Raw genomic sequence first — 15,000 nt, 5'->3', positions numbered from 1 at the left:
GTGTGGGATAGATGTGCAAGTTGATGTGTAAGGTCCATTTTGAAACAGTTTTTGAAATAAAAAAAGGCCTTTTTCTACAAACAAGTATCACAGTTTTTAATCTTTTAAAAATGCAAGATGGTGGATATTTTTTTCACAGGGGGCCTTAGTGCCTTCAGCCTCGTTAATATTCTACCTGCACTGAGTGGATAGGCACTTGTTTACTGATGTGACAGAGCTATCATTACTTTCATTTGCTTTTGATTGCTTTGTATCTTGTATCGCATAGCACTTTTCACTTGACCTAACGTATGCTGCCGGCAGACGATTACTAACCATAAGGGCAGCTTTCTGTCTGGCTTTAATGTATCATTAGTGCTTACACTTTTGCATGGCATATCTTATCTTTTACATTTGTCACTTTGGCATTGCATATCCTTTTATTCCATATGATCGGGGCCATGTCCTTAGACTCTGCCAGCATATGGATGTTAGATGGGTGTATGAGCTCTCTCTCTCTCTCTCTCTCTCTCTCTCGCCTGCAGAGCCGTAATGGCCTCCAGTGTTGGTTGCGTTGTTGGAGCCGTAATGGCCTCCAGTGTTGGTTGCGTTGTTGGAGCCGCAATGGCCTCCAGTGTTGGTTGCGTTGTTGGAGCCGTAATGGCCTCCAGTGTTGGTTGCGTTGTTGGAGGAGCCCTGGGGGGGGAGGGGGGGAGAAACACCTGCCAGGAGTTTACACTGCACACACACACACACACACACAGTGTGGAGCAGTACAGCTCTGTATTTATGCAACAGCACAATGCTGAAGGCTAAAGCACACAAATGACTGAGTGAGAGAAAGGGCTGTGAGTGTTGTGGGTGTCTGTATTTGTATAGTGTGTGTGTGTGTGTGTGTGTGTGTGTGTGTGTGTGTGTGTGTGTGTGTGTTCTAATCTGTTCATTCTCTACCCACAGCAACTGTTTGAGCAGAAAATGAACAAAATGTCCAGGCAAATTATTATCATAGATAGAATGGGATAAAAAGGGATGTATCAAAATTGCTTAAGGGAAATTCATTGTCAGTATGCCCTCAACACACACATATTAAACGTCAGTGTGTAGTGTAGTGTAGCATAAGTATGATTCAGTAGTTTAAAACTGTCTCTCATAAAGCTGAGTCACCCTACCATATGCTAGGCCATATGCTAGGCCATAATTAGAGTCTATATATTAACTTAAGTGCTGCACTTGTCTTGTAGAACATCTCAGAAGTAGGCCAAATACACCAAGCAATCTTATTAGTGATGTGATCAATCTCCAAACTACACGTTACATTGCTTATGCAGAACCCTTAAAATCTAGTCAAACAGGTGAAAAATAGTTGGCGATTTAATGAGTGGCTGGACTTTGGCCCAGTTCTAAGATGTGGAAGTGCCATGAGGAAAAGAGTGTGTGAGAGAGAGAGAGATAGAGAGAGAGAGAGATGAGATAGAGGATGAAAAATAACATTAGCGTTAACCCATTTTCAACACCTTTTGATTACTCTGACCCGTGAAAGCCATTTCACAGCAGCCTCAAGCTTGCAATCTCTTCCATGAAGAAAAGCACAGTCCCAAGCTGCTGTTGAGGTGTAGATGTACAGTAATTCATCATGTAGAGGCGTGACAGTGACATATGACATATGTGGATGGTCTGTATATTATAATATATACAGACATAAATATCAGACAGAAACAGAGAGGTCAAACCTGTAAGGCTTGGAAGAGAAGCAAAGAGAACTTGAGAATGTAAAGTGGAAATCCTCAGTGGATTCTGAGCTTGTCAGTGTTGTGATGTTGCTGCTCTATATATTCACTTCATTTTATTCTCAGTGTGTGTGTGTATGAGAGAGAGAGAGGGGGGATTTTTCAATTTTCAGAACACTGAATAACTTAACCTTGACCCAGATTGTGCCAAAGTAGGACTGTGTGGTTGTTTTCCTTGAGGGGTCTCTGGTCCATAGTCTCTCTCTCTCTCTCTCTCTCTCTCTCTCTCTCTCTCTCTCTCTCTCTCTCTCTCTCTCTCTCTCTCTCTCTCCTCTCTCTCCTTCTTTCTTGCTCTGATTCCACCCATACACTGAGTGAACTCAAAACGTCAACGAATGACCCATTGCATTGAATGAACGGTTTTGTTCACCTTGATGAGCAGTTAACAGCAGTAGTAGATCCATAGCTTAAAACATATACATACACACATACATACCGGTAAATACATGAAACATATCAAGTCTCGCACTCATTTAGAATGAGAAACACAAATCTGCAGTCAGACACACCTACAGACCCATAGATAGTCAACCAGAAGTCACACACACACACACACACACACACACACACACACACACACACACACACACACACACACACACAGACACAGACACAGACACACACGACACAGACACAAGCACAAACACACACACAGACAGGAGACAGTATCAGAGACATCAGAGTGTTAGGGATGTTAAGTCCCGGCCGCAGGCACACAAATCTGATTCGTGTAAGCCAACGCCACTTAGTGAGCCGAGTGGATAGCTGGCGTTGGCTGTGGCGCCACATTGATCTGGGCAGTCCACACCGGCTCTATCAGCTACTCAATTAAAACCCTCTCTTCCTCCTCTCCTCCTTTCTGTGTAATTGTTTCTTGGTTCGAGTTTTCCCAGCCTTCATTAGTTCTGATCAGGGAAAGATTGTGTTTTATGCTGGAGGGGAAAAAACAGAGCTGTGTCATACATCGATTTGCATCAATTACACATAAACCTAGGGGATGGCGTGATCGATTTAATTAGGTTTTCAAAACATGAAAGGTTGAATGTTGTTGGATGTTGGTATTAATTAGAAGCTCTCTTCAAAAGAGGCTACGCGACAAAATGGTGCGGCAAAATCAAACAAGGAAACAGTTTCTTCTTTTTTTTGTGAATTTTGATTCTTTGGTTTTTTCAATTTACTCCCCTCACTTGTTTTTAAGACATCAAAGTGAAACCTTTTTTCTTGCATTTGCAGTCATTTGAGATGAGAATAATTAAATGATAGCAATGGAATGGGGATGTTTGTGAAGTTGTTGCTGATCGGCTCTGAGAGGATGGAAGTAGGTAGGAGATAGAACACACACACACACACACACACACACACACCAGCACACACACACACCAGCACACCAGCACACACACACACACACACCAGCACACGCACACACATGGTAATATTGGTGGTCAATCTGTTACTTTTATGGAGTCAAATTAATAGCAGTTTTCCAGAATATTTTTCATTGATTAATTGTTCTGTCTCATAATGTTCAAGGTGCGCTGAACCAGCCAAAGTGTTTATCTTCCCGGGATGCTTCTGAGATGCATTATAAAACAATGCATTAAAATACAATACACATAAAAAACAATAGAAGACCTCATAAAAACTATAAAGAACCTGACACAAATATTTTATCTACTTGTGCAGCGTGATGCGGGGAGCCATTTTGAACATTACTTTTATCAGATGCCCAGAGGAGGAACATGATGCAGCTAAAGTGCATGTTTAACAGTGAATGGTATTAGTGATGCACCGATGTGAAAATTATGGCCGATACCGATATTAATATAGCTGATTATGGCCAATACTGTTATTTACTGATGTCGATATGTCTGTATAGAAAACACATTTTTATGATGATAATCAAATAAAGAGCTATTTTCCAAAACACATTTTTTAAAATAACATTTTAATAGCCTACCTTAGAACACCATAGTATTACAATATAATATATAATATAATATATCTGTATTATTTTATATCCTGATATAAAAAATGAGCATATCGGCCGATATTTTATCGGCCGCCGATATATCGTGCAGCACGACTAAATGGTATAATGATTCAGTGAATAGAGATAATGACTAGAGAATAGACCATGTCCTGATACCATGTGATAGTTGCACACTCACTTGCTGTTAAGACTCAGTGCAATGTCGACTGTCCTGATATCATGTGGTAGTCAGACACTCACTTGGTATTAAGATGCGGTGCGATGCTGTTAGGATGCGGTGCAATGCTGTTAGGACGCGATGCTGTTAGAATGCGGTGTGATGCTGTTAGGATGCAGTGCGATGCTGTTAGGATGCGGTGCAATGCTGTTATGATGCGTTGCAATGCTGTTAGGATGTGATGCTGTTAGGACGCGATGCTGTTTGGATGCGGTGCGATGCTGACTGTGTGAGTGCATGTTGTGGGATTTGGATGTTGGCTCGGATGTTTACCTCTGCTCTGCTCTCTAGCCCTTACTGTACATCCTTTACAGTCTGTCCTCTAGATCTGTCTCAATATGATGACTTATATAACCATACATTACACACCCTGCCTCATACATACATGTATGCATTGTATGCATTCTACATTCTATCTGATGCAGGTCTATCGTTGTATTCATAATGCATTCTACCTCATGAAACATGTTTTCCTTCGGATCTGAAGCGCTCAGCCTACCTAAGGGATGTTTTCGCCTTAATTTAACAGCTTTGGGCACTTCAGAAACCAGCAACGTGAATGCTAAAATGGTCGATGTACTACATGTATTAAGCTCTCTTACACACACACACACACACACACATGTACGCACACACACAAGTATAGACACACACACACACACACACACACACACACACACACACACACACACACACACACACACACACACACACACACCACACACACACACACACACACATGTAGTGCACACTCATGTATATGCACACACATTAATGCACAGACAGTACTTTTACAGACTGGCTTTGGAAGCTGGAGCCTGGCCATTTTAAAAAGCCCTGTAGGCCTCATGCCAATCAATGCAATAATCCTACTAATGCATGGGCTCTCATATTGACACCCACTCAAGGCCTCTCAACCTTTCACACAGATACAGTATGCACCAGTGAAAGGTGTTGGAGTGAGTACTTACCCAAGGACACTTCAACATGAAGCCTGGGGGAACTGAGCTCTCCCTATTGCCGACAAGTTGAAGGTTGAAGAGAGAGTTTTGTCAGTTTGCCGTAAAATGTCCACTAAAAGGTACATGCAGTGTTGGGTGACTACACACACACACACACACACACACACACACACACTTACACACACATACACACACACACACACACACACACACACACACACACACACACACACACACACACACACACACACACACACAGTGTGAGAGACACACAGACACACAGACACACACACACACACACACACACACACACACACACACACACACACACACACACACACAAAGGAATGCACACACACACACACACACACACACACACACGCCTGGTTCCAGTGTTATCTTGCTCCTGCACCCTCTGGCCTCTGGTCTCCATGAGGAGCATAAAGCAGATAAAGTGGCTCTCCTGCCTCCCATCAGTTGAACTCGACTTCACCTGCCCCAATTCAATTACACACACCACAGGCCCACACACACACACACACACACACACACCAGCGACAAGCTTGGAGAGTCCAGGGAGATGGACGGAGGGAGAAACATCTGATGACACACTTAGGGCATGAATAAATTAAATATATCTTTGGATTTGAAAAATAGAGCAATAGCCAAAAAACGAACGTGAAAAGCTAACAGATAGCAGAAAGGAGAGATAACGCTTTCAGAGAGAGAGAGAGAGAGAGAGAGAGAAGATGGTCACTCGACATGGCCGAAACGCGACGCGTCGGTGGCGGTGTGTACGTACGGCTAGAGAGAGAGAGAGAGAGAGAGAGAGAGAGCGCTACAGTATAGAGGCCATGTTTAACAGCGTTAATGGGAAGAGAGACAGTTGATTGGAGGAGGAAATAAAGGTGGAGCCAATTGGAGAGAAGAGCACAGGAAGTGAGATGTCGAGTGTAAAACTTGTACAGCTCAAAGGCAGCTGTGTCGAGGTGTTAGGGCCCACAGCACGTACGTGGGGCTTACATCTGAAGATGAGGAGATGTTAAAGATGTGAATTAAAGATGCCGCTGAGGCTTGTAGCTGGTAAGGAGGGGAGGGAGGGAGGGAGGTAGAGAGAGAGATGAGAGGGAGGCAGAGAAAAGTGGGGGGAGAGAGAGAAAAGAGGGAGGAAGAGAGAAATGAGCAGAGAGAGAGAAGTGGAGGGAGAGAAGGGAGTCCGGGAGGAGGGCGAGACATCAGCCAGACAAACGCTGATAGTGTTGTGCCTGTCTGTTGCACAGTTGGTCTGCAGGCACCTCACAGTCTCTCTTTCTCTCTCTTTGTGTGTGTGTGTGTGTGTGTGTGTGTGTGTGTTGTGTGTGTGTGTGTGTGTGTGTGTGTGTGTGTATGTGTCTGTGTGTATGTGTGGGTGCATGCTTGTGTATGTGTGAGAGAGAGTGGGTGTGTTTGTCTGGTGTTAAGAGGCTGTCTGGCACTGTGAGAGAGAGACAGAGAGCTGTGTGAGCAAGCTGCCCAAAATACACATAAGTACAATACAGTGCTCAATCTGCTTTTACATGCTGCCTAACTAATATCAGAGAGAATCTAGAATCCCCTATTAAACAACAGGTGGATCTGATCTGTCATTTTTGTTTTGACAAGAGATGTTCCTATGCCCCATTTTACGTTCAAAGTAGCCAAACATTGACAGGCAAACCTTGGGTGGTGTGTGTGTAAAGTACTATGTAAGGGATAATGTATAGAACGCCGGTCATTATCGGGAAATAGGTCCCGACATGGCGAACTGGACTTGTTCCGCCCTGAAGGGACCTATTTCCCGATAATGACCGGCGTTCTATACATTATCCCGCTCATTTCATGGCTACTTGCCAAAACGAAACAATAAACCCCCCACAATATGAATCTTTAGCCTACATAGATAGATAGATACTTTATTGATCCTCAGGGGACATTCATAGCCTAGGCTATAGCCTATTTGTTACCGTTTCATCATGGCTTTTGCTGACAACACACACTGAACTTCTTTAGAACACAGCTGATCAACCGTCTGCTTTCACGTTTGAATGAAGTTCCAGTCCTTGCGTAGTGATATGAAAGACGTGAATTAGAAGCACAAAACCCATTTTCCTTGACAGCGGTCTGTTATACTTAGCAACGTTCTGTTCTTCGAGAAATAGCAGACCACCGAATGTTGGGAAGGCCCATTCAAGTGAATGGAGCATTCTTCAGCATAACATGAAGAGCTGTGTAATAATCAATGATAATATCTCACAGTACATGTGGGTGGTGTGTGTACTGTATAAAGTACTATTCAATGATAATAGCTCACAGCACATGTCGGGTGGTGTGTGTATAAAGTACTATTCAATGATAATATCTCACAGTACATGTGGGTGGTGTGTATAAAGTACTATTCAATGATAATATCTCACAATACATGTGGGTGGTGTGTATAAAGTACAATTCAATGATAATATCTCACAGTACATGTGGATGGTGTGTGTATAAAGTACTATTCAATGATAATATCTCACAGTACATGTGGTTACAGTGGCACAGTTCTTCAGGCCCATTTGTCAGGTGTTGACCCGGGCCGTGACTTCGCCTGTCCACTCAGGCATACCTCAACTCTGCAGCAGGACTTGTGCTGTACTTTAGGTTTATGTTCTGACATTGTTACTCAACCTTTCGTGACAGATCCAGACAGAGTATAAAAGAGTGTAGAAGGTTACTATTTCAGTTTGACCTCATGGTTTGACAGTATTGCTACATTATACCACAGGAAGTATTTAAGTAAAACTGGAAATGGCCAGGGCTTACCCAGGGGTGATCACATTTGTCTGTGTCAGTTGTGAGTCCAGTCAGCACAGTTGTGTGGAGCGATTAGTGTTTAACGCGGTGGTTAAATTGTCTGTCAGATTTAATATCAGAAATGTCTCAAAATGCCACAAAAAGGATGCAGGTCAGTATTGTATAATATAAGCTAGTACACACACACACACACACACACACACACACACACACACACACACACACACACACACACACACACACACACACACAGCACACTGGGGCTGCTCCAATTACACACAGCACAGTCCTCCATTCACCTATTCCTGTTTCTCTTCTCCTTTGGCCTCCTCTTCAGGTCAACACAGAGGGCTTGTAGTTGTGGTTGTATGTTTACAATTTCCCATATCTGCTTCTCTTTTCTCCTCGGATCCTCTCTTCACTCCTCTCCTTTCCTCTCTTCTCCTCTCCTCTCCTCTCCTCTCCTCTCTTCTCCTCTCCTTTCCTCTCTTCTCCTCTCCTCTCTTCTCTTCTCCTCTCCTCTCCTCTCCTCTCCTCTCATCTCCTCTCATCTCCTCTCCTCTCCTTTCCTCTCTTCTCCTCTCCTCTCTTCTCTTCTCCTCTCCACTCCTCTACTCTCTCCTCTTCTCCTCTCCTCTCTCCTCTCCTCTCCTCTCCCTTCCTCTCCTCTTCTCTCCTCTGATAATAAATGTCACCCTACAGTAGCATGTAGCAACAATCTTTCCTCACCGTTTCTCCCATATCTGCACCATCTTTTCCCTTCATCTTCCTCTCTTTCTCCTCCCTGTCTCTTTTCCTCTTTTCGGTCCTCTTCACTTCTTCCCTTCTCTTTCGCTCTTTTCCTCTTCTGTCCTCTCTCACTCCTTTTTCGTCTCCTCTCTTTCCGCTTCTCCTCTGACAATAAATGACTCAAGACAGCAGCATGAATCCAATCAGAGAGAGGCGGGCTGACCTCGGGGCAGCAGTGAAAAAGCAAGAGAGAGAGAGAGAGAGAGAGAGAGAATGAAAAAGTAAATAAAAGAGAGAGAGAGAGAGAGATGGAGAGGAGAATATAGGAGGTTATATCAGTGGACAGTCGCCCCTGGACATCCTCCACTTTAATTGGATTGTTGTGTTATGGGAAAGTGTGTTCCTCAGGAGTTTGAGGCCTTAAACTGGGCCTTGCCTGGAGCCAAGTGAACACACACACAGAGACACAGACACACACACACAACACACACACACATACACACACACACACACACACACACACACACACACACACACACACACACACACACACACACACACACACGCATACACACACACATAGACAGAAACACACACACACATCCCTGGAGGGATGTATAAAGCGGTAAAAGGTGCTGGTTGGTGTCCTCTATCATCTTAAGTGGCTTTCATGCTGTGAAGGGCACAGGGACTGACTTACTGCCTTGCTGAATGCTGTCACACACTTTACATTGCAGCACTCTGGAGTGAGTGCAAACACCATAGCTACACACACACACACACACACACACACACACACACAGACACACAGACACACACACACAAGTCTCTGTTTGAGTAAAAGCTTGTGGGGTTTTTAAATGTTCTGGTTATTCAAGAATGTGGCGTCAGTCATAGAGAGGAGATGTAGAGGAGAAGAAGGAGAAGACATGAAAAGAGAGAGAAAAGCACAGGCAGAAATTCACAGAAAAGAACGAATGCAAAAACAAATGAAAAAGTTGGAAAGATACAGAGAAGAGGAAAAAAAGTCAAAGCAAAAAGAAAAAGGAATAGGACTGAACGAAAGCATTAGGAAAAGACTGAAAGAAAAAAAGAAAGAAAAAAAAAAACAAAGAAAAAAGAAAGAGAGTGAAAATGAAAAACACAGACACAATGTGAGTGGGACTGTGTGTGGATGCTCTCTTCACTCCTCTCCTGTCCTCTCTTCTCCTCTCCTCTCCTCTCCTCTCTTCTCTTCTCTTCTCCTCTCCTCTCCTTTCCTCTCTTCTCCTCTCCTCTCCTCTCTTCTCCTCTCCTCTCCTCTCCTTTCCTCTCTTCTCCTCTCTTCTCTTCTCCTCTCCTCTCCTCTCCTCTCTTTTCTCCTCTCCTCTCCTCTCCTTTCCTCTCTTCTCCTCTCTGAGTTGAGTGGTGTGGTTGGTGTGGTGGGATGGGAGCATCAGGGCCAGGCAGGGTCGGGTGTGAGCGTCTGCCTCTGCCTCTGCCTTGGCCTCTCTCCCAGGTGTCTGGCAGGCAGCGTGGCTGGGTTGGCAGCTCCAGACTGTGCCAGGCCGCTTCCACGCTCCACACTGAGGTAGTGAGCTCATGTGGCTGGCAAACCCACGCGCCTCAACACCTGGTGGTGACGAACAGAGGAAATCAGAGGTCGTGTTTGTCACAGGAGAAGAATGTCTGTGTGTGTGCGTGTCTGTGTGTGTGTGTGTGTGTGTGTGTGTGTTTGGGAGGGTGGGTAGGTTTGGCAAAGAAACCTACTCTGGCAACTAGAGGCAGTGGGTGTGTTATGTAATGTCTTTGTGCATTTAGGTTTGCCTGTATGTGAGAGGTAGAGAGAGATAAGGTATTTGTATGCAAGTGGGAAAAATTCCATGTTTGTGTGTGCGTGTGCGTGTGTGTGTGTGTTTGTGTGTGTGTGTGTGTGTTTCTGTTTATGTGTGTGTGTGTGTGTGTGTGTGTGTGTGTGTGTGTGTGTGTGTGTGTGTGTGTGTGTGTTTTTGGTGGATTTGTCAGGAAGCTGGCGTTTGACTATAGATTTCACTGAGGCGATTTGAGTGATCGGCCATTAATGGATGGATCATGGGTGGATGGATGGGTCTGTGTTGTTTCCTGTCCCTGATAGAGATGGGGAGAGAGGTAGAGAATGGTGGGAAGAGAGATAAAAGGCAGGAGAGATGGAGCAGAACAGTATGTGTTTCATCTATCCAGGAGAGCTTTTTTCCAGCTCACTAGTCTGCATTATTGCAACTGTGTGTGTTTGTGTGTGTCTGTGTTTGTGTGTGCATGTGCGTGTGCGTATGTGTGTGTGTGAGAGAGATAAAGAAAATAAGTGTGTCTTTGATGATTTGATATTACAGGCCGCCTGGAAGTGTCCCCTCCATCTTAACTCCCCAATATCACACATAAACACACAACAAATTGAGATGGAAGCGTGTTGCCCTTTGAAGTGGAAATAAAATAGGCTACATATTTTTCTGGGTGTGCAAATTCATTTCAACGATCTAGAATTGCCATATTAGCGTTATGCATCATCACTGTTTATCAAATCAGTTTTTCCGGGCATATGTGACAATATTACATTTTTTATCTCCTTTGCAAGCCACATGTTGAAACACTTTTGATTGGATGGGCCTGCTGTCAATCTGACCGGCACTGGCCCACCCAGGCTCTTATTATAACCTCGCCACGGATACAGACCATAATTCAGCCCTCGCTACGGATACAGACCATAATTCAGCACACTGCTTCATATCTTAATGAATACTGGATACTGTTAAAAAAACATAATGTCTTTATAATATTTATAATATGCATATTCGATTTTTAATTCTACCTTCCACCACCCCCTGAAATCCTCCATAGGATTAATTGAGTGTGTGTGTGTGTGTGTGTGTGTGTGTGTGTGTGTGTACAGTATGTGTGTGTGTGTGTGTGTGTGTGTGTGTGGTGTGTGTTGGTGTGTGTTAGTGTGTTAGTGTGTTTGTGTGTGTGTGTGTGTGGGTGTGTGTGTGGGGGGGGGTATAGGGTGAGAAGCAGACAGAGAACTTGCAGGCCTGCTGTGTGGAAAATGATGACATAGGTGGTAACATCTTTATGCTGTCAGTGTACACACACACACACACACACACACACACACACACACACACACACACACACTGCCTGCAGACTTTTAAACTAACAGACTCTTCATCCAGTTTAGCCAGTGAACCATGTGGAATGAAAATGACAGAATGAGCTAGTTCATTAATATTGTATCAGCATGTGCACAGATGCACACAGTCATGCATAATCTACATGCAACACACATACACACACACACACACACACACACACACACACACACACACACACACACACACACACACACACACACATATGTACAAACACATAATCACTTTTATTTTTTACCATGTCACAATCTCTTATCCTCACTTTCTCTGCTCACGTACATGCATACACACACACACACACACACACACACACAAACATGCACATCTCTCACTCCTCTATGCACTGTGCAGCTAGACACAAACAGAGTGTTTATGTTACATGAAAATCTAAATTAGGCTATTATGGTCCGGGTCCGGACAGGATCACGTCATGGTCCGCCATTTGACAACCCCTGTTCTATGGGCTTATGATGATACATGTGGAGATCTGCATGTTCTATTCACTGCTGTCATTTGGCTTGATGTGATAGGCTACTAGAGGCAACTGCGATCTTTTTATTTTCCAGTTCTTTTCTTGTTTCTGGACAGCCCATAGTTACCGTAGCTCTCGTGGGAGTAGCCAAACCCCCTCTGCTAGTGTCCTATGAGAGAGGTATTTCACTGACCCCCTGATTAGAGAGATGTGAGTGGCCATGCACTGTGACTGGCCTCCGCTACCACACACACACACACACACACTGCAATCACACACACACACACACACACACACACACACACACACACACACACACACACACACACACACACACACACACACACACACACACACACACACACATTGCAATCTGTCTCAGTGATCACTGCTGACATCAGGGGGAGAGGGTGGTGGTAACTGAGCTGACTTGTGATTGGGCTTGTATGTATGTGTATACACATGTGTATGTGTTTGTATTTGCATTTGCATGCCTGTGTGTGTGTGTGTGTGTTTGAGAGAGAGACAGAGAGAGAGAGAGAGAGAAAGAGTGAGAGAGAGAGAGAGAGAGAGAGAGAGAGAGAGAGAGAGAGAGAGAGAGAACAAGATTGTCTGATGATATTACAGGCCACCTGGGAGTGCCCTCTACATCTTAATTCCCCAATATCACATACAAACACAATATATATATATATATATATAGAGAGAGAGAGAGAGAGAGAGAGAGAGAGAGAGAGAGAATGCAAAACTGTGTCCACACAATTTCCTTTCTATGAATTAGTATTGCTACATTTCCTGTGTTCATTAAGCAGAAAAATATCTTAGAAGCGAGATCTTCAAAAATTGGTGGTGAGATGTGTCAGGGGATTTGACCTCTACGCCAAGGGTAGAAAATGATCTGGGCGTAAATAATTGACTGGAGAGATAAATCATCATGGTTGAATTAAAGAACGGAGAGCCATGCAATTAGTGCTTCAGTAATATACAAGTGTGTGTGTGTGTGTGTGTGTGTGTGTGTGTGTGTGTGTGTGTGTGTGTGTGTGTATGTGTGAGAGAGAGACACACACACACACAGACAAACAGAGAGAGAAAAAGAGCAGCCGTGTATTTTGATATGAACATATTTCTCTTTACCATTTCTTTTCCAGCAGGTGTCTATTTATTGGTCAGTTAGTGTTATATAATCAGTGTTTCTTGCATTCTTTATTTCAAACTCACTGTTCTCTTCTCTTCACCCGAGTGACAGGAACATTATAAAAATGGCACAGTAAGAGCATTAGAAATGATTTTTGATTTTGTAATTGCACTAGATGTGAATAGATCAAACCTTGGATGTAATGCACTTTGTAACATTATTATTTTGTGAGTTCACTGCCATTGATTTACTGTGGGGAAAGCAGTTTTAGTGAATCATTCTTTTATAGTGACTGTTATGTGTTTCTGCAATACTACAGCGTCATTGTGTGTGTGTGTGTGTGTGTGTGTGTGTGTGTGTGTGTGTGTGTGTGTGTGTATGTGTGTGTGTGTGTCTGTCTGTGTCTCTGTGTGTGTGTGTGTGTGTGTTGTATGTGCAGTGGTATCGGACGTAACTGGCCGTGGGCGTCTGGCGGCAGCAGCATCCTGGCGGAGTATGGCACGCTGCACCTGGAGTTCATGCACCTCAGCAAACTGTCTGGAAACCCTGCCTTTGCCGAGAAGGTGAGCAGAGGGCACACACACCGTACAGCACACTTACCCTGGTCTACACAAAGACCATACACACACACACACACACACACACACACACACACACACACACACTACATTAAGTCTTTGTCAGACACACACTTTAACCTTTGGACATGTTTGTGTGTATAGTACAGTACGCTGTGTTTGGAAAATAGGGTCCCGCTGGATTTTCATGTAAAAATTTATTTTTTTGCATATTTTGCAAATATAGAGTCTAAGGAACTGTCTTCAAATTTTCACGATCCATCTTTAGTGTTTTTTCCGTATGTTTTAAAATAAGCGATTATATTTAGTCCGAAAAGTGATTTTCACATTTTCTTCTAATTTTTTGACAATTAATTCCACTTTTTGCACACAAAACCCCCAGATAATGTAGAAAGGTTGTTGGTTCTAAAACAATATCCGGTAACGCTTTAGAATAACATGTGCTTAGTTAACTAACTGTTAGTAATGAATTGTTAACTGCTTATTATGCACTGTTAATACATAATAAGCACATGTTATTCTAAAGCGTTACCCAATGAGTTAACTTAAGGGGGCCCTTTTCCCCATACAGCCTGATCTTATAGTGTGTGCCAATTCCATCAAGACACTCCACAATTTCATACTTGGTAGACACCCATGTATCCTGGATTTTGTGGCGACCGTGAAAATGGTTCTTGCAAAAGAGTTTACGTGTACATTATATTTAGCTTCTAGACACTTCTTGACCAAAGTCACTTACATACTGTATGTCAGCTATATTACAAGGGATCACATTATCCCCGGAGCAACTTGGGGTTAAAGGAGAATTCCGGTGTGATATTGACCTAAAGTGTATCGAAACATGATACCGAGTGTGAACGTATGTCTCATAGCCCATCTCGGCTTGTCCCCTGCACTCCAAAATCTGGCGCTAGTTAGCCGATGCTACCAACATCTTTTTCAATAGTGGTGCTTCGGCATCGGGCTAGCCATGCAAATAAATCACTGTTTTACACCCATTTACGAGGCTCAATGTATCTCCACACTTCATTGGTAGTCTTCCGAGGGCCCTGACATTTAAAACGAGACATTGAGAACTTTGAAAAAGCACTGGTAGTTTACTTACAAGACGATTTATACAGACAGTATCTTCACGAAGTTTAGCGTTTGCAGCCATCTTGAATTTAGTCACGATAAGTC

The 15,000-nt window shown here is 43.5% G+C and overlaps 1 protein-coding gene across 2 annotated transcripts in view; it reads left to right on the top strand.

The window, feature by feature from the left end:
* Positions 1–15,000, top strand: part of man1a1 (mannosidase, alpha, class 1A, member 1) — a 142,597-nt gene that overhangs the window by 100,446 nt on the left and 27,151 nt on the right. For both annotated transcript variants that reach the window (XM_042096007.1, XM_042096008.1), the window contains exon 6: positions 13,683–13,806. In XM_042096007.1, coding sequence (XP_041951941.1) covers positions 13,683–13,806 — 124 coding nt within the window. The remainder of the gene's footprint in view (positions 1–13,682; positions 13,807–15,000) is intronic.

Source organism: Alosa sapidissima, chromosome 6 (genome assembly GCF_018492685.1).
Source record: "Alosa sapidissima isolate fAloSap1 chromosome 6, fAloSap1.pri, whole genome shotgun sequence".
Classification (NCBI taxonomy): Eukaryota; Metazoa; Chordata; class Actinopteri; order Clupeiformes; family Clupeidae; genus Alosa; species Alosa sapidissima.
Note: the sequence above shows the minus strand (reverse complement) of the source record. Positions and strands in the feature narration are given on the sequence as shown.